Source organism: Xenopus tropicalis, chromosome 7, assembly GCF_000004195.4.
Source record: "Xenopus tropicalis strain Nigerian chromosome 7, UCB_Xtro_10.0, whole genome shotgun sequence".
In the NCBI taxonomy this organism is placed as follows: Eukaryota; Metazoa; Chordata; class Amphibia; order Anura; family Pipidae; genus Xenopus; species Xenopus tropicalis.
The window spans coordinates 42,509,611-42,535,283 of record NC_030683.2 but is presented as its reverse complement, the minus strand read 5'-3'; the positions used below and the strand labels follow the sequence as shown (position 1 = coordinate 42,535,283).

General features: G+C 37.5%; 1 protein-coding gene across 2 annotated transcripts; it reads right to left on the bottom strand.

Moving 5' to 3' along the window:
• Positions 1-222: 222 nt before the first annotated feature.
• wnt8b (Wnt family member 8B) lies at positions 223-25,367 on the bottom strand. Of its 2 annotated transcripts, XM_002936348.5 has the most exons (7): positions 25,173-25,367; positions 12,986-13,019; positions 10,343-10,481; positions 5,591-5,809; positions 3,410-3,535; positions 2,813-2,955; positions 223-1,644 (listed from the first exon to the last, which is right to left on the bottom strand). In XM_002936348.5, exons 1-7 carry the CDS (start codon positions 25,238-25,240, stop codon positions 1,078-1,080), a joined length of 1,296 nt encoding a protein of 431 aa, XP_002936394.1. In that variant the 5' UTR covers positions 25,241-25,367; the 3' UTR covers positions 223-1,077. The 2 variants fall into 2 exon arrangements, with proteins under 2 accessions (XP_002936394.1, XP_004915998.1); XM_004915941.4 differs by lacking the exon at positions 5,591-5,809.
• Positions 25,368-25,673: the final 306 nt, after the last annotated feature.

Below are 25,673 nucleotides of genomic sequence, written 5' to 3'. Positions count from 1 at the left end.
TTGGGCCAGGTTGGAGCTGCAGAGTGCCATTGAGTCCTATGGGAGGCTTCCAAAATCATGCTAAGTCTGAAAAGTTTGCCCGCCGTTTACGAGCGCTCAATACGAAAAAGTTGCAACAATATACGAGCAAATTGTAACGGCTACGAAAAAGTCGCGACAATTCACGCAAGTCGTAACGGCTGCGAAAAAGTTGTAATGGCGACGAAAAAAATACAAAAAAGTCGCAAAATGTTCGTTTCCAATCCAAATTTTTTGGATTCAGATTTGTGGATTAGTAAATGTGCCCCTAAGGGTAAAGATACAATACAGTGTTACCTGCATTCAGCAGAGGTGTATTCATGAGGGGTGGGCTGTGGGTGGCATGTGGACATCCCCCTAATAACCTGCAAGTCTTTCAGACTGGAGTGTGCCTATGAGTACAAGGAGCAAGGGAGTTCTGTACTTATAGTATGCCTGTGGCAGTCGTTAGCTACTGGGTTCCATTGTGCTGTAAAAGTAGAAGAATTTTATGGACGTTATAGCAGAATCCTGAGTAGAATGTTAACCTTTTAGTACCCAATGGGCTCTCTTATCTATGCCACTAAGCCCTGGCTGGGCATAGATCAAAGAGAATCTAGCGAGCCCTATGGTCAGTTTATCAAGTGAATCTACAATGTACAGGTTTAAAAAGTTTCAGGAAACACATGCAATACTCTTTGCCTTTAAATGCTTTTGCCTTACAAATCATTTGTAATATGCCACATTGGGATGATGCTATTTTAAAGGCACAATTGTTTTCTCCAGTTTGGTCAAATTCCCTCCAACCAACTACTAGCTGATATGCATTTATCTGGCAAGGATATTTAACAGCCCTGTTTGGAAGTAATTATTAAAAAATGGCATTGGAAATACTTATCATACAGATGAATGTACAAGCTAAACCCAAGCTATTGAAACCCCCATTGTCATACAACGCATTCTCTAAACTCCTACTCTAAGATAATCACATTTTCTTTCTTTCACTAGCTGGATTGATGAAGCTGTTTTGTCCACATATGTGCACTATGATTTCAAAAACAAAAAGTTCTTATAAAGAGCCTAGAGTTTTTTCTTAAGCTTGGATTCCTTCTTGCGGGGAATGCCTCCTCCGCTCCTCTCACGTTTTTCTTTTTTGACACAGAAGTACTTGGTGACGCTTTTCCTGCACTGCTCACATTTCACTGCACAGCACCAATGAAATTTACAGTTGCAGCTGGATACCATATCTGCTCTTCGTTCCTCGACCGCTAACCCACAGTCACCACAAAGACGCCTGCAGCTTCTCTTCTCCCACTTGCTGAGAGCTTTACCCCTTTTAAGGCATTCCCTGCCCTCTGTACCCAGAAGTCCCAAAGTCTTGTTCTCTAGGCAGTAGTCTGGGGAATCTTCAAGATGTACTAATTCTTTTTTTGAAATTGATCTGAAAGTTTCAGCAATGGCTCCTCTGCTGGCAGCACTGTTGCCTGCTCCATGGAAAAGATCTACTTTAAGAGCTTTACTGTATTTCTCTTTCAAATAATTGCCCACCTCTCTGAATTCTGGCAGCTGAAGCCAACAGGTCTGCGTGGTACAACTTCCCGATACACCATGACATTTGCAGGTTCTTTTCATGGTACTTTTCACTGCCTAAATGTGAACAAGAAATGAATGTATAAACAACAAACATATAATTTTGGTTTCATTATAAAAAAATAATAACACCTAGCATTTTTAAGTGCACCCACCCATAGCTTACTTGACCTCATCCAAGCTTAACAGTTGATACTACTAGTAAAGGAAAGCAGAATTTTATATATATATATATATATACTGTATATACTGTATATATATATATATATATATATATATATATATATATATATATATATATATATATGAGAGATTCCTTTATCAATACAGGTATTCAGATAGCAGAACGTTTGAAGCTCTAAAATTCATCTACGTGAACTGAAAAGAATGTTCTATATGAAGTTTAAAATATTATTATTTTATTATTTGTATAATGATTCTTTTATCTTATGTTTCCAATTGTAGGCAGTCACTACTGCAGTGTTGGAACCAAGACACCCATTTGAACATCTGTCCTGTCAGATTTACAATAAACTTTCCTACCCAAAAAGACTATATGGTGCGTAGATAATGGAAATATTAAGTTTCCTATAATTTTTTAAGCTTGGTTGCATAAAACCTATATACAGTATGTACTAGACTAGTTCGAAACATTTTTCTATTAATATTATATGTTTCAATGTTACTTAACCTTAGTGCACATCTACAAGCTCCAGTGCCAAGTGCCGTAAGCGATGCAAACTGGAACACACATACGACTCCATAAAACCACAAATCCAACTAGAGAATGATTTACCACTATGGACACTAATTTGAACCTCAGCGTGTTTCCAAACAACGGTAAAGCCGGCCCCTAGGTTGCCCTAAACCAATAGCTTGGGAAGCCCAGCTTGGATGCCAGTTATCGTGATATTAGATGATAATGTTTTTTTCTCTTGTAAATGATATCTCACTTAATTAGAGTGAGATTTGGGATGAATGCCTACTTGTTCTTCTTGATATTGCTGAAGCTAAAGGTCAAGTTTACAAAGTTCTTTCCCATGCTAGAATGATTTGTTCCAGCATGGAAAAGAGTTGCCCAGAGTATTATTCACACCTTGCAATTCTGACTGGTGATTCAAAATTGGGAGATATAGTAGAGCTCAGTGCTGCCACTGTAAAACAGGATAACTGCTCAAAGCGGTCGAACACATTTTGTCAATAGTGCCAAATAAAAGCATTATACCTTTCTTCCTGCTTCATTGTTATGTAGATTCATGGCAGCCCTGGCGTCTTGTCCAGTTTCCAGTGCATCCACAAACTGCTTGGAAATAGTTTCTCCAAAACCCACGTTGTCACTACAGCCACCCCAGAGCCATCCTTGTCCTCCTGTAAAGAAGAAACAAAACGAACAAGCTAATCAGTAAAAATCATGTTTAATGAAATATATGTTTGCCTAGATTTCATCTATTTGCATAATAGAGGATCATGTTTAGAAAATAACCAACTTACAGAGTGAATTCATGGCTACAAGTGGAGCTCCAACTGGAAATATAGTTGCAAAATTTACACATCCTGCCTTAGGCATCCACAATTGTATAGGAGTACCTATGCCTGGTCAGAAATAGTGGTTAATATTCCTTGAAATTTCCAATATACTATTGTGCTTTCTATATGAATCACCTGGAATCTGTTCTCAGTATGGATATGATCATTATCTATTGGATGGCAGTAGGTCAGCCCAAAATATTCTAAGTGCACCATTTTCTAAACAATGATCCTGTAGACATTTATTCCGTGGTGACTGGAAAGACCTACTGTGTGAAGAGATGATATTACTTACCAAGCTGTCCATTCCTGGAATCATCACAGCCACAATTGTCAAAGTCTCCAAGGCTGCAGTTCCTTGTTAGGGTGTACATGACCCCAGCGGAGCTGATTGCATGGACAAAAGCTGTTTCCCGATTTGCTGTAATAAAACAAAAAGACGTTAAAGTCCATAATTATGAAATTGTTTTTCAGAAAATGTTCTTATTCAAACCAGTGTCTTAAATAATTGACAATTAAAAACATGATAATGGAAGTCAACGGTTTCCCTTTGGCAAGGGCGTAATAACAAAGCTGACCCCAACTACTGGGCAGGACCTACAGTATAGGGAGCCTGGTACTAAGCAGAGTGTTTTAGAGACCCTTAAAAAGTTTGCTGGGTGGCTCACTAACTCCTATCTATTCCAATGCCCTCTCAAATGCAATTTTTCTTTTTTCCTAGTATTCTAGGCCTTTGTTTAATTGTGATAAATATGTTTCTGGTTGACTAAAGGTGGCCCTACACTGTAAGATCTGCTCATTTGGTGAGGTTGCCAAGCAAGCAGATCTTCTCCCGATATGCCCACCTATGGATGGGCAATATCAGGCTAATTTGATTGTTTGGTCCTAAATGGTGGGCATAGGCAAATCTGCCAATTTCAGGACAGATGCCGGTCGGGGAGGCCTGTGGGGGGTGCCCATACATGGGCAGATAAGCTGCCAAATTGATCTAATGGACCTTAACTCTTCAAGCTAATTAGAATGCTAAATAAATGAACCAAGATTGGGGCAGTGCATCATTACTACATTTTTCATTGTGCAACAACAATCACAATAGCAGACAGCGCAGGTCATGATTGAATGGGAAGCTCTCGTGATGAGCCAGTTAGTCAGATAAGGGCAACATAGCCATGTGTGTGTATAGTGAAAATAGTCAAAGACTAGAAATTACCTCTTTAAGGGCAGGTTTAGTGAAATATTTAGATATTGGAACTATGGTTTCTGCTGAAAGTAAGGAGACTAGAAGAGTCTTGGCAGGAAAGCGCATGTTGTTTTAACTTGGTGGCATTGTGTATGAGTGTACATTTCACAGTTATTTTAAATAAGAATTTCAGAGGCAAAAAGAGAAATCCATACTACAGATCTGCACCAGTATAACCATTCAATGCTCCATCTTTAAACAACAGAGTTTTCATTTTCATAGGACCACTGTCATCGTTGGAATTTGTAGAGAATCAGAAATACAACATTATGTCACAAAAGTGAATCCAGAAAATATACTACAGGATAGATACTATGCTACAGGACATGATTGCAAAGAATAATGGCAAGCAGGAAAGTGTCTGACTTAAGGACTTACAGTTGACATATATGTCCCATCTGGACAATAGAAGATTCCACTGAAGGCCACTAATACAGCAGCATGGCCCCCATTTAATTATCTTTTTAAACATATCTCTCATTGGTAAGGTTTCTTATGTAAAAATCACAAACAGATTCATGGAATCAGGACAATTGCTGGGCATGGTGGTAGATGCAAAAATGAGCACAGATACACACATAATAAAATGCTTGCACCAACTTGCACTCATATTGTTAGAACCATGTGCCGATTCTCTCTCTACTAATTGTGCCACAGTGGTGCAAAGGAGTCCTGTATCTAACACATACCCTGACCAGGCAGTAAGTATAGGGTTTCCTTTGCTCCCTGGATCATCAGCATTCTAAAATTGCATCAAAACCATTTTTGAACCCAATAAGTGATTCATAGTTTTACTATTTACTTTGGAGCAAATTCCATAATCTTCTTATGGCCTTTGAATGCAATACACAGTATATATATATTTATTAGTTAAGTAAAATGATATTCTTTAATGTGGGATTTCAGTATGAAAACTCTTAATAAACAATAAGCTACTAAGCAGGACTAGATTATTACAAAGTGATTGGAACAAATAAAGACTTTGATGAACCCTGATTTGCCATTTTTTGCCTGTTTGCATAAAACCCACTGATAATACATTCCAATATGTTTTAGGTAAAAAGGGTCAGGTCTGAGGTGATTTGGGACCTGGAGAACAAAACCTGCAACCAGCAAATTGTTGTAATACTTCAGAAATACTCAGGTACATTATTCCCTTATACACTGTATATCTGAAACTGCGAGGTACAGGATTATATTTTGGGAATGTGGTCCTACGAAAAGGAGAACTCTAACCTGGAGAAAGGAATCCTGGAGAAAGGGAGGTTGCAGACTGCATGGTGTGACTCTGTGGAAATGGGATCTGGAGACGGGACAAGAAGGTCTTGTTGAAATGGGATTCCAGTTTAGAGAAGAGGATCCGGTTGAAATTAGTGCTCCAGACTGGGGAAGTAGGTCCAGTGTCATAGAGGCTGCTGCCTGCAGTAGAGATTCCTGTGGAATGGAGGTTCGAGTCTGGAAAAGAGCATACTTGGAAGTTGAGGCTTTAACCTCATTTAAGAATGGGAACAAGGTGGTCTACTTGGAGTGTATTTGGGTTTTCTTGTAAATTTAGTGTGGTGTCTAAACTGTGGAATCCTTGCAAACTAAAAACAAGTTACCGATATGGAAAGTTCACTTTGTAGGACTGATTTTTGCTAACAAAACAACAAGCTACAAACGTTCACTCCCAATAAGGAGAGAAAATGTGAAGGAAAAAAAAAAAGATTGAATTTCATGGTTAATTAGGTAGGTATGATTATTAAATAGGAAAATGAGAAAACCGATACCATATATTATGAAACCATATATTATTTATAATGAGTGGTATTGGAAATTTTCATCTTTTATTTTTATTTATTTTATTATTGTGTGGGTCACTGACAACAACATACTTAATACATTCCAGGTACCTTTTAGTGACTCAAGTCCAGCAGTATGGGAATTATTTACTTAATTATTTATGTATTATTTACTTGGAATAGCCAATTCAAAACCATCTAAAATTAGCTTTACTATGTATTACCACAATTATCAATCAATAATCTATAAATTTGATTAATTCCTTGTGGGTTGATTTTCTACAATGTTTCTGGAAACTGTGTTCACACCTGCAGGAACATGAATGTAATCAGTGTGAATACTGTCGAATTCACATCAACAAAAATGGGATTTTGGGTCTTATATTTTGGAAAAGGGGTGCATCAGTGGTAGGAGGGGTAATAAGGGATAGGGTTCTTGAATATATTGCAAGTCACAATACTATAAGTTTGTGTTATGCGTAACAGATCTTTCCCGACTAATTTAATTGCCTTTTATAAGGAGGTAATCAGGAACCACAATGCTGGAATGGCAGTGAATGTCATCTACTTGGACTTTGCTAAAGCGTTTGATACAGTACCTCACAGAAAGTTAATGGTAAAATTGAGGAATATTTGCATAGAACATAATATTTGTACTTTGATAGAGAACTGGCTGAAGGATAGATTACAGAGAGTAGTAGCAAACGGAACATTTTCTAATTGGACCAGTGTTGTAAGTGGAGTACCGCAGGGGTCAGTCCTGGGTCCTTTGCCTTTTAACTTGTTAATTAATGACCTGGAGGTGATACATAGTTAGTACTGGTTCGATTTTTGCTGACGATACTATTATATAAATAATATATAAATAAGTTCCATGCAGGATGCTGCCACTTTGCAGAGCGATTTAACAAAATTGGAAAACTGGGCAGCAAACTGGAAAATGAGGTTCAATGTTGAAAAGTGCAAAGTTATGCATTTTGGTAGAAATAATATAAACGCAAGTTATACACTAAATGGTAGTTTGTTGGGGGTATACTTAATGGAGAAGGATCTGGGGGTTTTTGTAGATAACAAGTTGTCTAATTCCAGGCAGTGTCATTCTGGGGCTACTAAAGCAGATAAAGTGCTGTCTTGTATAAAAAAGGGCATTGACTCAAGGGATGAAAACATAATTTTGCCCCTTTATAGGTTCCTGGTAAGGCCTCACCTTGAGTATGCAGTGCAGTTTTGGGCTCCAGTCCTTAAGAAGGATATTAATGAGCTGGAGAGAGTGCAGAGACGTGCAACTAAACTGGTAAAGGGGATGGAAGAGGTAAGACTGTCAAGGTGGGGGTTGATTGTGAAGGGGCATAATTTGTCTGTACAAGAACATTAGAGGCGATTATTGGCAGATAAGGGATATTTTAAAAACATAAACAATCAGGGCACCAGAGGCCGCCTCTTTAGATTAGAGGAACAGAACTTTCATTTGAAGCAGCATAATTGTTATTTCACGGTGAGGGCAGTGAGGTTGGGGAATGCCCTTCCTAGTGATGTTGTGATGGAAAATTCTGTTAATGCCTTTAAGAGGGGCTTGGATGAGTTCTTAAACAAGCAGAATATCCAAGGCTATTGTGATACTAATATCTACAGTTAGTATTAATGTCTGTATATATAGTTTATGTATGTGAGTGTATAGATAGGTCAGTATGGGTCTGTATGTGAGTGGATAGATAGGTCAGTATGGGTCTGTATGTGAGTGGATAGATAGGTCAGTATGGGTCTGTATGTGAGTGGATAGATAGGTCAGTATGGGTCTGTATGTGAGTGGATAGATAGGTCAGTATGGGTCTGTATGTGAGTGGATAGATAGGTCAGTATGGGTCTGTATGTGAGTGGATAGATAGGTCAGTATGGGTCTGTATGTGAGTGGATAGATAGGTCAGTGTGGGTCTGTATGTGAGTGTATAGATAGGTCAGTATGGGTCTGTATGTGAGTGGATAGATAGGTCAGTATGGGTCTGTATGTGAGTGGATAGATAGGTCAGTATGGGTCTGTATGTGAGTATATAGATAGGTCAGTATGGGTCTGTATGTGAGTGTATAGATAGGTCAGTATGGGTCTGTATGTGAGTGGATAGATAGGTCAGTATGGGTCTGTATGTGAGTGGATAGATAGGTCAGTATGGGTCTGTATGTGAGTGGATAGATAGGTCAGTGTGGGTCTGTATGTGAGTGTATAGATAGGTCAGTATGGGTCTGTATGTGAGTGGATAGATAGGTCAGTATGGGTCTGTATGTGAGTGGATAGATAGGTCAGTATGGGTCTGTATGTGAGTATATAGATAGGTCAGTATGGGTCTGTATGTGAGTGTATAGATAGGTCAGTATGGGTCTGTATGTGAGTGTATAGATTGGTAAGTATGGGTTGTGGGTGCTGGGTTTACTTGGAAGGATTCAACTTGATGGACTTTGGTCTTTTTTTCAACCGTATGTAACTATAATGTTTTGCAATACGTAAGGTTTTCTAATGCTGTTGAGCTGGTGAATTGCCTTTGTTTAGCCACAAACAGGCTTGGACTGGCAATCTGTGGATTCTGGCAAATGCCAGAGGGGCTGCTGTAAGATGCAATAGACAGTCACTATTCAGTGGGCTGGTGGGAGGCTGTTTGGGCCTTTGTGTACTTGAAATGCCAGGGCCTATTTCGAATCTCAGTCCGGGCCTGGCCACACGAGTGTGTCAGTCAATAAACATTTGTGAATTGTTGCGCTGCAGAATATAGGCAAATTTTAATCTCTGCACCAATGAACAGTTGAGGGGATTTACTCACAGTAACATGGCAGATATAGAGGGATACTGCATTATTTTACAGGTTTTTATTTTGCATTTATAACATTACACCAACAATAAACAGTACAGCATTGGTTCTACAAATGTATTTCATTCCTGTGTCTGAGACACCCTATTTGGATTGGTGTTCAACTGCCTGCTAGAAAATAGGGGGGGACTTGGGGTTTCTGGGTCATATTCTCAGAGGGGTGTCAATATAATATTAGTCTGTAGCCTCAACCCATTCTTCCCATACCTTGCCATATTTGGGGGGAACACCTGTTGCCATGTATGCTTGTTGTATCAGTGGGAGAAGGGCTCTGAGTAGGTTGAGCCACCTGGTAAGTGTTGGGGGAGGATGGGGCCAGGGGCGGGCCGAGCCGACTGGGCGCCCTAGGCAACCCGGTCGGCCACCTCGCCCCTGCACATGTGCTAACGCAAACACCCCCCCCCCCCGGTTTTGGCCTCGCATGCGCAGTTCGCGGGGGGGGGGTTGTGAAGCGATAGTTCATTGCCCCCGCCGAGTAATCACAAGCGGCGGAGGCAATGAAAATGGAGTGCACAGACTAGGGGTAGGCAAGAGAGGCTCCTGCCTGGCGCCCCCTAGTTGTTGCGCCCTAGGCAGCTGCCTCTTCTCCCTACCCCTAGTTCCGGCCCTGGATGGGCCATCCATTGGAGGAGGATACACTCAAAAAATATATCATCCACAAACCCAAATAAGCATACCTTGGGCGTAAGTATTTTAGGGAGTAATGTTGGATTCTGAATATAGCGTAGGACCTGCTCCCAGACATGGTATACTTGCATGCATAGCCATATTAGATGGAGATAGTCGGCCTTCAGGGTGCCACACTTGGGGCAACGAGATGAATCTCCGGTTCCCATGAGGTATAAACGTTAGGGTGTCGGGTGAAGTCTGTGGATGATTTTAAATTGGATTGGGATCCTGTATTTTTAACCTGTGGTTTATATTATGTAATTTGCCTACACAATCATGGATGGCCAGCCTATACTAATCTGATTTACTGTTACAGAATAACAGCCCAGTTGTATGCCTGTGCCAACCTGGTCTTTCATATTGAGTCACTGACTTTGGTTGATCTGTGCCCAACCAGATTATTTGTAACATCACCAGTGACTTCCTTGTTGCTTGTGCACATACATCCCACCTTACCCTCTGTCGCTGACAAAGTATTACATTACTGGAGAAAACATCAGCTTTGTGTCAGCCAATCATCTAGTTAGACTGCTTTGTTTTTCCCTTTTGGCCAATATTCTTGAGAAAGGGTTTACTAGGTTGTAGTAGAATAAGATATGTAGTACACGTAACACTAGATACAATCTAACACTGTAAATTAAATGCATCATCAGACTGTGTTGTTTTCAAGTGTCTCTTACCACTTCGAAGCCCGCTATGACTGGAGAGTTGAAGGGTCCTTTCAGGACAGTTCCACCTATCCCAGGCAAACTGGTATTTGCACTCCTCAATACCACTCTGTGCTCCAGCAGCCACACTGCCTGAGTAAATAAGGTAGGCCTGGAATATAAAAAAATCTGTGTTTTTTGCTTTTACAGTACATCTGTGGATAGAATTGTCATTACCTTATAGAATAACACTTTGGGCCATATTCATAGATATGACACAGGCAATGCAAACTACACTTTCTACCATATTCTCACAAGTCTTGGTTCTTCACAGTGAGGGCAGTGAGGTTGTTAAACGCCCTGCTGGGTAATGTTGTGATGGCAGATTCTATTAATGCCTTTAAAAGTGATTGGATGATTTCTTGGACAACTATAATATCCAGGGCTATATTAATTTCAATTAGTTTTTTACCAGGTTAGGACAAGTATTTCATTAAAGGGTAGGACACAAAGGTAAGGGTAAGAAAATTAGGTTGGTCAATGAATCCCACTGTACCATCCCTTGTTGTGGGTGGGCAGTACTTTCACAGAGTTCTGATTGGTCAGCAAATTGCATGTAAAACTTGTCCCTGTGTAAAATGCATAATAAAGCAGTAGAATTCTTAACAAATCAGATGAAAGTGATTGTAGGACTGGCCAGACTGGGGATGACTTAGCTGGCCAGATGGAATCTATTGCAATATATGGGCAAACAATCCCTGTTTTGTTTAAAGGGAAGGGCTTTTTTTTAGAATAATGGGTGAATGTAGAGGACCTTTTGTCTTTGTCTGTGTGAATTTTTTGGTCACACCCCACCTAATGGTTTAAAATGTAGTGGTGAGCACAGTTCAGTCCCTGAACTAGTTAACATTATCTATGGCAATTTGGCAGGTCATGTGTGTAGCTTAAGTCCATAGTATCTGGCCTATTGGATAAGCCTAAAAAAATGGTAAGCCAAGCAAGCATTTTCCATGGCAATTTTCCCACCAGAGGGCACTGTTTATAGGTTCAGGTTATAGGTTAAGAGGAATAAGCGCTGTTCCCTGTCATGTATGAATAAAGAGAAACATTAAGATAAATAGGCCGGTCTGTCCAGAATAACTAATGCCAATACATTTACCCAAAATACACCGAAAAATATGATTGTAAAGCTAACAAGCAACATCCAGTTCTTTTTATAGATATGAGCATCTCAGGTTCTCAGGTTTACCTTCTCTGCTACCTTAGGCTACTTGCATCCCTGATGTCCTTTATTCATACTATCCATATAAATGAACTAAAAATAATTTCTCAGCCTTTCCCAACACGGTGATAATGACACATTTTTTGGTAGATATGTTGAGTGTGCCAGAATGCCCCTTTGTGTGACCACCAACTACTTTTATATTTGCACTGATGCACCATTCTCCTGCTAATTCACTTTATCATTTCTCCTCAAATTTCTCACCGTTCAAACTTTCACTCTAGACTATAGACATTTGTGCAATCTTTTCAGACTTTCAGCTCCAACTGTCCCTTTTGATTGTGGCAGTTCCATGCATACTGTGAGTTGAACCCTGCCTGTATCAACTCACTTGCTCGGTCCAAGTATGGCAGCCAACTTCCCAAAGGTTAGTAACTGAGTGCATCTAAAAGTACACTACACCTTACTATTTTGTTTTATTTTCATAGTTTCACATGTGGCATTAACTTGCACCAATGCCCTTTTCTGGATGGAGATCACGCCTAAAGCCTAAAAAGAGTTCCGAATGGTTAAGGAGGAGAAGCAACAAATATTTAAAAAGCAGCTGGCACTTCCAACTTATTGAAAATAAAGTAATCCTTTGAAGTTTCTCAAACCACCTGTTTCTTTCTTTATTTTAATGAGAAACCTTCTCAAACATCTGATTTACTTTTGACGCATAACAGTCAATTGAGCATTATAAGGGTTTTGTGGAATGTTACCAGGCTACTAAACACTTTCAGTAGGTGAAATGCAAACAGAGCAGACAGAAGAAACCTGTTCTGCTTGTCTTTGGCCCTTACACCCACACTTTTCTCTGTCCCTGAGTTCAAGGTGGCCATGTAATAACAAATTTTCGTGATTTTATAGTTTTTTTTTTAAAAACCATGTCTAAGCTCATTTCCACAAATGTCAGTCATTTGTCAAAATATCTGAAGAGATGCAGGAAAATAACAGGACAAGTGCAACTTTTTCATTTTGACACATGAAAATCGCAACTTTTCTGTATTGTCACATAAAAGCCAGCGTCATAAACCCCAAAAACCTATAAAACCACAAAGCAATGAAAGATCTTCCAGTTGTAAAAGGGACATCTGCCATTGACTTCTGCATTATCCCAACAGGTTTTAGATGCATTTTTGCATTCAGATTTGTTGTGGTTTTGAGGAAACATGGTTTTTTTTTCCACAAAAAACTCAAGGCTTGAATAAATCGAGCGTTTGTTAATGCCCCCCACCTTGTGATGAACTCCGGCACTGCTGAATTGTTTTGTTCATTTCATCAACTGTTAAATTGTTGTAAGCAAGTGCAGCTTTTTTCTTTAAAATCTCTTAATAATGAAACCCTAATAACAAACATGCACCCCTTCCCCTTATTAAGCAGAGATAGCTAGCATTTAAACGGATGTTTCTTACCTTGGGACCAGTCATGAGAAAATTGTTCACTGACCTGCAAGAGACAGACAAAAATCATCAAAGATGAGAACAAATGTAGCTTCACTGCTCAGGGCATTCCTAACATTTCAGTCCTGTCAACGGATCATTCCATTAAACAAGATGAAGTATATTCATATATTTAGGGAGGGAATTACTAATGAAGAATGACAATGAAATGTTGAACGTCATACCTTTTTTTTTCTTTTTAATATTTAAAGGGAATCTAAACCCCCCCAAAATAATAAACCTACTCCTCTGAGCAATTTTATTTTGCAGTTTAAATTCATTTTTTGTTTTTAGTGGTTTCTGGGATATTTTCAGTTTTACACTGATTATACTAGCTTAAGGTCAGCAACCCTAACTGCCTGTGCACTTCCTGTATAGTCAGTTAACCCTACGTTTGCTAATTATCTGATTTTTAGAAAGAATTTTTAAACCAAACATCTGCTATTTGAAATCTATAAAAGCTAATATTTCCAAAATCACCAAAAATTTATGTAAATGTGATTACAAAAGGATCACTCTGAGTATAATTAGAATAATAATTTTTTTTGTGTTCAGATGACCTTTTACAAGATACAGAAAAGGAAATCAGTCATTGGGTTACACTAGTAATTTTAATGTTATTTCATACAATTTTGTGTACAAGTATATGTAACAAATGCACAGACATGAGGGAAAGCCATGTTGTTGGGGTCAGGAGGTTTATGTATATGTCAAAACCTATATTAGCAGTGTCAGAGCAAATTTCTCCAATGGACTAGTTATAAGATTGGGCAACTATAAGTCATAGACATAAAGTTGTGTCTATATTCCATTGCCAACAGTATCAAACTCAAAGATCATTATTACCTGTAACAAGTGTGTGGGTGTGACTTCTGAAGAATATATATAGGTTCCTTGCCTTTCTTTTCTGCCTAAAGCAGTGATCCCCAACTAGTGGCTCAGGGGCAACATGGTGATCACCAACCCCTTGGATGTTGCTCTCAGTGCCCCCAAACCAGGTAGTTATTTTTTAATTCCTGACTTGGTGGCAAGTTTTGGTTGAATAAAAACAAGATTTACTACCAAATAAAGCCCCTGTAAGCTGATAGTGTGCATGCAGGCTACCTAATAGCCAATCTTAGCCCTTATTTGGCACCTCCATGAACTTTTATGGTGCTTGTGTTGCTCTCCAAGTCTTTTTACATTTGACTGTGGCTCATGAGTAAGAAAGGTTGGGGATCCCTGGCCTAAAGGCTAGTGCAAACTTACCTTAGCGTAGTTAGAAGTGTATAGGTGTGCCATAAGCCCTTGTTTCCAGCACAACTTGTAACCTAACATTGTTTCTAGTTGAAATTTGACCTTCAGAATAATGGACTTTTTACAGGCTACATACATTAAGGGCTTATAATCAAAAGCATCTGTTCCTGTGTTTCCCTGTGGTGGATCCTTCTTGTGTTCCCCTGCGTCCCATCTGCATTCGGCACTTAAATGTGCTTGTGTGAGTACAGCACGAAAGGGCTGCGTTTCACCCTGTGTTGCCTTGTGGTGGAATTCAGGAGAAAGCCACTGCTGGGGCAAAATGTTCGTCTGTACTAGCCCTTATAGTTACATAGTTACGTTGGGTTAAAAAAAATTAAATCCTCCAAAAGAAGGGATATCTTAATTAACTGGGGCTTAAAAGCTTCCCTGTTTCTCACTAGAGCCCTGACTAAAGGCTAAGTGTAACATGGTGTTGCACTGTTATCTCTTTTGTAATACAGTAAGGGCTGTTATACCTTTTTTAATATCTACAACTTTGTTTACATTTTATATTCTTGAAAAAAAAAAACCACTCCATTCCATTCCATTGCAAAATAAACTCCCAAATGCACTTCTACGGATGTATAGAATCATTTGGAGTGAACACACAAGTTGTGTCAATTTTATATAACCCCCACCAAATACAGGCCACACTTGAAAGCTATAAAACCTTTTTTTCTGGAGAGTATGAGGTTGGATACCAAATACATTTAAAGTTTAATGTTTAATAGGTGTATGCCACTCAGGAAGCCACCTAGAATAGTATATCAACAAGATAAATATTCAGGAAAATATCTGAATGTAATCAACTTCCTCTTAATTATCTTCCCAAGCAAAATCTGCATGGAAATTAGTTGACATAATTGCTTTCCTAGAGTCGATCGGTTTTCCCAAGGAAAACACTTTGCGCATTTTCCACGTTACTAGGTTACCATTTCCATGGAGCCATTGCAGAAAGCTGGTGTTGGCAGAAGGAGGAACTTGCACTAGGGACTTGCATAATTGTACACGATTTCGTTTCTGGTTCCATTGAAAGGCAATTTACGGAGCGCTTTATGCGACCACTTCAAACCAAATATATTTGGTGTGGGAAAAGGCAGACACGGATTTGGTTAAAGAAAGCATTTGGCTGGGGACATCTAACAAGATACTAAAGGGATTTATTTGAAGAGGTAATCTGTGATAACATAGGACAAAAGGGGATAAAGAGCATGTGTAAAAACAGTGCGGCTGGTGACCAGTTAACATTAGCATAATCCTATTAACATTATACACAAGCACACCTGGGACACTAAAAATCTTTATGGTGGCCTCTAGTGTTAATAGGAATACTTTCTAATCTGTAATTGAACTATGTTAAAGTGAAGAATAGCTTTGATGAGACTAAAGACCTTTGCTCCACATACACAAATATATCGGTTATACAAATCAAACCCTTTAGCTGGCCTTGATTGCAAAGATCTGTAGACAACAGCCAACTCGGCTTTTGGATTACAACGTACAGAATGAATATCGTATATGTATATTTGTGTATATATCTGTTTAGAAACAAAATCCAAGATTCTGTACCATGTTGTACTTTACTGCCACTTCATGAACTAACTCCAGTAATAATTAATTTGCTACGTTAAAATGTTTAGTAAAAAAATAGGTGGAAAAACAACTGTTACCTAGCAATCTACTAGGGTTACCTTGATTATTTGGTGAACTGTATTTAAAATGGACTTTATTTTTTGTTGTCACACTTATTTGATAGGGTACCGCTGATAACTGTAACACGATAACCATTAGGCCATGATTTCTTGCGTAATCCTAAGAGCCAACTGTTCCTAATTCCCAGGGACGTTTCCTGGTTTTGACTCTTTGACCCTTGAAAAGTCTGCACAGAAGAATTTCAATGATCTTATGATCTAAGTGTCTGCTTCCATTCTATAAGCTAGAGTTACTGCAAACAGGGGTCAGAACACAACAGCATTGTTTGTTACAAACATCCTTACCAAGATGTGGCCTGTGCCAGATTCTGCATATTGGATGTTTTGGATTAGAGTATAAAACTTAAATCAAATATCATTGTTATGAGAATAAGCCTCAAACAGATGAGAGTTATGATGCATTTTGCTCATTTTGTTGTACATTTTGGTTAAAATTGTGTTTAAAAGTGAATAAATGTCTTAAGAATATTATCTGGACTGTGTGAAAAAAAATCTCTATTTAAAATATATTTTGGTTTTGTATACAAAAAATACAACTTTCTAAACAGAAATTTTTTACAAATATTGAAAGGGTTAAGCTGAATGTATAGCATGCCAGTTCTATAAAGCTGGCTATACGTGTACCGATATAATCATATGAAGAATAGCTTTGTATGGTTTTTGGACCGTGTGTTTAGTCAATCAGACAGGTTAGAATGTATTGTGTATTTGGCGATATCCTTGGGGAACCTACAATGCATTTCCAGGAAGCCACTTTCATACGATTGGTGTCTGCCAACTATTTTCATGTTCAGAATATCCTCAGATTTTTTATTTTTAGTACTTTATCCTACAATTTCAGTCTGAATGTTTGTTTTAAATTGTTGCATTTAAACATACATTGATATATGGACATTCGTTGGAAGAAGACTAAAATCTGAACATGTATGGCCACCTTAAGGCTAAGGGCAAGGGCACACAAAGTGTAGATACGCGTTCCTCAGCCCTGCATTTTTCCATCAGGCTGAGAGAAACAGATCTGCATCCCTACGCTTCTCTGTGTGCCTGCACTGAAACTACAGTATCCATCTCAGTGAAGGCACACGGGGTGGAGTGAAATGTAGGTCCACCTGTAAAATGGGAAAGCAGGTGTATTCTGCTCTGCTGTGTGTGCCAGCACTGAGGTGGATACTGTAGTTTTCAGCGCAGGCACACAGAGCAGTGCTGACAGATTTCTGCAGGGCTTTGCAGAGATTTTACATCAGTCCCTGCCCCAGAGGAGCTTACAATCTAAGGTCCCTATCACAGCCACACACTATGGGCAGTTGATTCAGAAGCCAATTAATCTGTCTGTATGTTTTTTGGAGTGTGGGAGAAAACACACATCGACATGGGGATAGAGAACATACAAACTCCTTGCGGATAGTGCTCAGGCTGTGATTGAAGTCAGGGACCTGGCACTGCAAGGCAGAAGTGCTACCAATTTAGCCACTGTGCTGCCCATACCATAAGGTATCTTAACTTACTAGGTTTGACCCTTAGCTTGTAGAAGTAATTTGAACAATCCTTATTAAGCTTGCAATTTTAAGTCAACTCAGTTAAAATGGCAAAGACCAATTATTTATACCAAAAGTTTAAATACAGAAAATGTATAATTAAGGGGTATGGTTGACCATAGTGATTGCCAGGGGAAGTTATGGCAATTAAAACACCCAGAAAGACTCGCAGCTCTTCCATTTATATTATATAGCGATAGCAAGTAAAGAGACAGAATATAGACTTAATTAATCAATATAATAATAATAACATACATGTAACTGATTAAGGCTCCCTGTGCTGTGTCCAAGGCATCATGATTCCTATACACTATTAAAAGGCTGCTGCATTTTCAAGGAATTTTGATTACAGTTATTCTTTTCCTGGAAATATTGTGGTGATCAGCATTTTGCATGCCATTTTTGAAAATATATTTTAAAGAGCCTTCACAATAAGATTAGCAGAATATTTGCTAAGTAGCTTCCAATTGAAGCTTTCCTTCCAAAGAAAGATAAATTCTCTGTCTCCATCTATTCCCAATCTCCATGTGTCTTTTGTTTCATCTCCTTTCTCATTAACACAATTCCTACAAGGCAATCCAAGACTGTGCAAACACATTAGCACAGTTTGTGATCAAAAATCCCTTTCTTAGCATAAGTGGTTAAAAAAAACACACACTCTTGGTCAATGGTCAGTCCCCTACTGTGTGATATCCTGTTCTCAGCTGCCCAATTACATATCTAACCACACTTTGTAAGAATGAATACATAGTATTTATAATATTTAAAATAGAAAAGTTGATTTAACACATACTAAAAGGATAACCACTGCATGCTTTTGGCTTATCTGTCGGATGAGGGGACCTTAGGCTACAGTCAAAAGGGGTGACTTTCAAGTAGTGTTTAATTGCTCTGGGGAATTTTCTGGTATTGTAATCAATAGCCCACTATGGGGCCATTCACATTAGTAAATGTAAGGCCCTTGCTCATTAAGCTAGCTGCCTTTAAGTCTTCAGGTACAGTCACTGGCTCTTGGGAAGATACAGGCAGCTCAAACATCTTTGTTAGCCATAGTGAGAGCCAAGTGAGAGCAGACTGTTGAATGAAAATCAGAAAAACACTGATCGCAAACACAAAAAAGTCTACTATATATTAATTGATTCTATCAATTTAAGTATGCCAACATTAAGATTAAGATATTATGGCACAAAATGTTGTGCATGTCAGATATACAGTACATCAATGATGTGGTCATGTAAAAAAATATTGCTTTGATTTAAACCCTCATATTTAATAGAAGGATCTACATTTGCCCAGGAGCAGTAACCCATAGCAACCAATAAAATGTTTGCTATTAAAAAAGTGACAAGAAATGTTTACCTGCTGATTGGCTGCTATAGGTTACTGCTCCAGGACACAATTAATGCCTTTTATTACATTACCCCAAATGGGTCCCTAAAATATAGATTTCAAAGCCTAGGACAGACTAGCATATTAGAACACAATATTACATTGACCCAAAAAGGCTTTTGCCAAATCAGAAATTGTTACATATTTATAGCATTATCAGTTGCCTAAAAAGCGTTCATATGTTTACTTAAAGAAACTTGGGTGCCAGGAACTAACAAGTTTTATTTGAAGTGCTCAGTGTCGGACTGGGGTGTCAGGGGCCCGCTGCGTTTTTTCCAGGTGTCCTGCCTGCCCAGTTAAACCCTGCAAGTGCTGGCTTGTGACATTTTTCTCCAAGAACATGTTATACAATTCATATGGGCATTTTTTTCATTCTGGCTCTTGTAAAAAAGACTGTGGGTGAAAGATAACTATAGTTTGTCAATTGCATTTATAAGCAACTGGCACTTCTTATGCACCGGTGCTAATCTTTTTAAACGTTAGAATTTGATATACATTGACCCCCCCAAAATGGTTTGTCCTGTAGAATATACATTTATATTTGAAATAAAATTAAAAAAAGCTACAAGGGTCCTGGACTCTACAGCAAAGGCTGGAATGTTTTAGGACCATAATTGTGTAATACTGACACAGTGGTCAATAATTTATGTGGTCAGCATTTTATCTCCTTTGTACAGGTATGGGATCCGTTATCTGGAAACCCGTTATCTAGAAAGCTCCAAATTATGGGAAGGCCAGCAATAATTTAAATTTCTGTAAATAATTTTCTTTTTTCTATGTAATAATAAAACAGTTCCTTGTACTTAATCCTATCCAAGATATAATTAATCCTTATTGAAGGCAAAACAATTCTATTGGGTTTGATTAATGTTAAAATGTTTTTTAGTAGACTTAAGGTATGGAGATCCAAATTACGGAAAGATCCCTTATCCGGAAAATCCCAGGTCCCAAGCATTCTGGATAATAAGTTCCATACCTGTAGTAACAGGTAGCTTGCTAGTCCTGAGAGACAACCGAAAGTAGGTTAAACTCCCTTGAGATATTTTCTTGACATATGCAACAAGCTGCACTTCTGGAATTTATTCTAACATATGAAAGATTAAAATACCAGTGAACCCTAAATTGCAGCAGTCTGTAATATACCCACCACAGGACCAATAATTTGAGGTGTTGAATATTTGACTGCTAAGCTATCTAATGTAACTGGCATTCACCTGCATAGATGTGTGTAAAACCTTAGATTGTATACAAAGCATTAAAGACAATACCAAAATGCATATGTATGGGTCACAATGAATGCTCAGTTCTTGTATATGAATAGAGACCATGAATTTGGGGTAGTAGCCATTTAATAAATTATTACTTCCAATACACATAATAGGTGGATTTTTTATGACCTGACACTTGAGGCTCTTATATAAGGATATAGCAGTTAACAAGTATATGCACGGGAGAAGCATTGACCATATGCTAGATAGCTCACCAATTTTCCTTGTCAATTTTTCCAGAAAAGGGGTAATTGCACTGATTTATAGTAGTATGGACAGAAAGGTCCATAAGAATGGATTAAACCGATCATTGGCCCTCGGGCCAAACTATAAGATCACATTGCTGGGATGGAGGCTGCAGCAAAGCGCTAATGTGCTCCTAGTCCCAACGAGATTTTTAAACCTGCCCAATAAACATCTGGCCGAATGTTGCAGCTTTTATTAGCCCATGTATGGCCACTTTAAGATATCTAATGGCCAAAGACTAGTGAATCAATGTTAGAGTAATACTAAAATGGCAATTTTCATGAGACAGGTTATTCCCTATCATAGATATGCACCAAATTATTAATAAACACAAATATATTTCTGAGTGATCGGTATCCATCTTGGACCATGGAAGCCAAGGCCCCGGAGATTTTTAAAAAAGCAAAAACTCTAATGCCAAGCAAATTAAAGGGAGATCATTATGCGCCTACTATCACTTTAAGAGTGGGTTGCTCTAATTGTGACACAAGGAGATGCCTTACATGTATGTTTGTTACAAAAAATAGACTGGCCAATAAAAAACAGAACTGATTATCATCCCATATGTATTGGGATCCCATATCCCTATGTATTTGGATTGTTTGTGGATTATAATATGGTGGAAAAAAGGCTTGAAATGTTGGAATGCCATACTAATACAGGTATAGGATCCATTACCCAGAAACCCATTATCCATAAAGCTCTAAATTACAGAAAGCCATCTGCCATTTTTAAGCAAATAATTTTACATTTCCTGATTTCAATGATTTAATTTTCTCTGAGGCAAAACAATCTTATGGGGTTTATTTACCATTTCAATTATTTTTTACTAGACTTAAGGTATGGTGATCCAAATTACAGAAAGACCCCTTATCTGGAAAACCCCAGATACCTGTACTTTGAAAGGTAACTGTTTGTGTGAATCTGTGTGGGGTCCCCTCTTTTATGTTGGCATTTACTTGCACAAATTACATTTCTTTGATTTATGTGTTTCTATTTAATTGCAAATATAATAATATAGTTGACTTCATTTGAATAATATTCACTAGTAGAAGTTTTTTTTAGGGTCTTTCTTTCTGAATGGTTAGTGCAGTGTTCCCCTTTTTTCTTGTATTGTTAAAAATTGTTAAAACAATAAATAATTATAAAAAATTATCAATAATATGGCTTAACAACTACCAAGACCTACAACATTTTCAAAAGCTCTACAACTGCAACTTTGTTATAGGATCTCTTAGCACAATATTTCTTCTCTTGAATGCTTATTAGAGCATGGAGTAATTCCCAAGAATGCTTGGGACCTGGGGTTTTCCTGAATAAGAAATTTGTCTATAATTTGAAACATTGTTTTTCCTCCAGTTACAAAAATATAAATTATTTAATTAAAATTAAGTCTATGGGAGATGACCGCCCCATAATTTGGTGCTTTCTAAATAATGGGCTTCTGGAAAATGGATTTCATACCTGTATAGAGCTGTAACAAGTGGGAGATGCAATACTCTGGCATGTTAGGACCAGCTATGGCTTTCTAACAGAAATCGTATTATGCAAGCATTGTGACTGAAACATGTATACTAATACAGTCAGTATTAGAGATGATGCAAATAGAAAGTCATTTACTGGGAATTAATCAATATGCAGCCAGTTCTAGGTTAAACAAAATGGATAAGCAGATAGATAGATAGATAGATAGATAGATAGATAGATAGATGATATATAGATAGATAGATAGATAGATAGATAGATAGATAGATGATAGATAGATAGATAGATAGATAGATAGATGATAGATAGATAGATAGATGATAGATAGATAGATGATAGATAGATAGATAGATAGATAGATAGATAGATAGATAGATAGATAGATAGATAGATAGATGATAGATAGATAGATGATAGATAGATAGATAGATAGATAGATGATATATAGATAGATAGATAGATAGATAGATAGATAGATAGATAGATGATAGATAGATAGATAGATAGATAGATAGATGATAGATAGATAGATAGATAGATGATAGATAGATAGATAGATGATAGATAGATAGATGATAGATAGATAGATAGATAGATGATAGATAGATAGATAGATGATAGATAGATAGATAGATAGATAGATAGATAGATAGATAGATAGATAGATGATGCAAGTAGCTGAGTGCTTAAATAGCAAATATATGTTGCAGAATGTAAAGTCATGCTACTGACATTCCATACTGATAATACATTCTTGGAATTCGGAGTCAAAGGACATGGCATGTGGCGGTCACCATTATTACTGGGTCACATCATTCTAAGCCCTAAGAATTGGATTGCAAAAGATGATTCCAGCAGACAGATAAAGAACTGACTGCCTTTAATTTCATTGCGCACTACCTTCTGTTTAATTTGTATTATCACATGTTTCACATTATACACTTCAGCATCTTGTTAGTGGCTGAGATGTTGCAGTTTCTTAATCCAAAGCAGCAAATAAAGCCTCAAGGCTTTTAAACCCCCAGTTTTGAATATTCAATTCTTAGTGAACTTGGTTGAGTTGATTTGTTTTTCTATTTCTACCAAAGTCAGCAACAACAGCCTTCATTGTTACATAACACCAATAACTAATGAGCGTGTGTTGCTCTGTATCCAATAAAAATACAAAACAGTATTTTTTTTTACAGAGGATAGATAAAGATATACTTAAAAATTAGGCACATATACACACAAAGATAGATACAGATAAATAGATTGATTATATCTTAGTTGGGATCGAGTACAAGGTACTGTTTTAAAAAATGTGAATAATTTATTTAAAATGGTGTCTATTGGAGGTGGCATTCCCGTAATTCTGAGCTTTCTGTATAATGGGTTTCCAGAAAAAGGATCCTATACCAATATATGATACTCGTGCTGCATGCATTACATTATGTACACATAACACTGTAGCTTTTGAGGCTGCTGTTGAGCATGACTGAATACTGGCAGAAGAAAATATAGACAGATACGGTAAGAGGGAGTTGGCAAGATTCCTTTATGAAAGCTAAATCAAGGCATGATTGACAATTTGCATGTCTTCTTAATCTGTCAACTATGGATCACAAGAAATGATTGGGCCAACAGAACAAAGAAAAAGGAATAAACAGTTACAGAAATGTATTGCACCTTATGATGCCATTCCCCTTACTATTAGCTAATCTTATTAATTATTGGTGCAAATCTCACACAATGTTGCCTGGCAGCATCCAGTGATAACTAATAAGAGTAAAAGATAATTCTTGCCTTGTAAATCTTTTTGTATTAAATAGCATTTTTTACTGGAATATGCCATAACCTGTCAGCTGGTTTCTCTGCCTTTAAATACTACAACACATGTTTTTTACACCAGTCTTGTGACATTTGTACTCAGCCCTTCCATGTCATTTTTTCTATGGCATAAGAATTGGAATATTCTGGGATATCTGGGATAATGTAGATCCTTTAGGCATAGACTTTGTTTTTTAATTGGTTTGTATGGACCCAATAAAAACTCAAAGTGATCTTAGTAGATTGTAAGCTCTACGGGGCAGGGACCTCCTTCATCTTGTGTTTCTGACTCTTATTGCAACTGCACCTTGTATTTATTTGTATTTATTGTTGTACTCTGTATTTATCCATTATCTTTAACCCCCTGTCTGTATTAATGAATTCTACTGTACAGCACTGCGTACATAAGTAGCGCTTTATAAATAAAGATATACATACATACATACAGTACTGTATATAATATGTTCTATGAATTAGAAGGTAAATATATCTAATTTAGTATTAAGATAGAAAACAGTTGCACCCAAAAATGTTATGCAGGCAGCACATTATATGTTGCAGTTTCTTTTAATATACATATCTGTTATGTAAAAACTAACATATAGGCATAATTAAAAAAAAGCAGCAAAATATCTACATTTTGCCTGGTCAATTCTTTCCTGCTTCTAAAGTCAATTTCAGTTTTGTAGTCTGTCAGCTCCTACTTTATATTCTGAACTAAGAATGAAGCATTGTGTGTGCCTAAGCATGACATGTTGTACAATGCAAAATATATTTCATAATAAAATATAAATCAGCAGTAATATCACAAGACTCAGAATATATCTTCACTATTAACATATTGCAAAACTTTTTGAGCAAATAAGAATTAAGGCAAATACTACATTGTATGTGTATTCAAGCTTTAAAAGACAAAATCAAATTAAAAATCATTTCTCATAGCCAAAATAACGTTATTCTATATTACTAGCCACAAGCGTTCATTCTTTAAAGCTGCGCTGCTGCCAAACTGTCAGAGCCAGTCAGTCATGTAGACTTCAATGCTAAAATAGTATTTCTTCAAAAAAATCAGTGTATGTGTAACAATGGACTGTCCATTAAATGCATGTAGCCATTTACATTATTCTAAGACAGAATGGCCATTCCTATTGTTAACAAGATATACCACGCAATTGGAGGATTATGCTTAACAACATACTTTATTTTTAAATTCAGTACTTTATGTAGTTCCAATTCTTTGCTTTTTAACATATTGAGAAACTCCATGTGGATTCTCTTCCCCTTTAGAGTTTGCAATCAGTTTTAGTTCCAATACCTATATATATATATATATTTGTTTCCAATGTAACTATTGCATAGGGTTGCTTGATTTGCATTATGTCACCATGGGATTCATTATAATATCCTATTTCACCCCACCAGACCCACCAATACTTACCAAGAGTGGCAAAACTGAATTGCTGGAAGTATAAAGACGATGAACCAAAAGGATCCAGTGTAAAACATAATCCAAAATTGGAATACCCTGAGACGCTACTGACAAAATTTTTCCTTTCAAAGTGTTGAGTCTGGCCTGGTAAAAGATCCCAAGTGAGAGCCAAGGGGGTAGAGAAATGGAGCTGCAAACTTGCTAAGAAGAGATTATCTACTTAATTAAAGATTTTCCCTCTAAACCCTTTAGCCAATCAGGGCTCAAGTGCCAGAGAGAGATTGAGTTGATCAAAAGAACACCCCAGGCTCCAATAAAACAAACACATCACAAAAAGGAATTGGGAAAGGCACAGGAACGGAGTGTAAAGAGGGGAGGATGGAAAAGAAAAAGGAACAGATCATAAATGTAATCTGTATATAGGGGAGGAAAATCTTTTAGGGGTCTTTATTTTTCCTTTCTTAAAGGCATACAGTTGGTAACATGAAATTTGGTCTTAGGGTGTCATTT

Coding starts and splice junctions, on each gene's coding strand:
- wnt8b (XM_002936348.5), bottom strand. CDS start 25,240: ATGTTTTACACTGGATCCTTTTGGTTCATCGTCTTTATACTTCCAGCA. Junction 13,020..25,172: donor ATTCAGTTTTGCCACTCTTG/GTAAGTATTGGT, acceptor TGTCTCTTGCAG/GTCAGTGAACAATTTTCTCA. Junction 2,956..3,409: donor TTCCAGGAATGGACAGCTTG/GTAAGTAATATC, acceptor TCTTCTTTACAG/GAGGACAAGGATGGCTCTGG.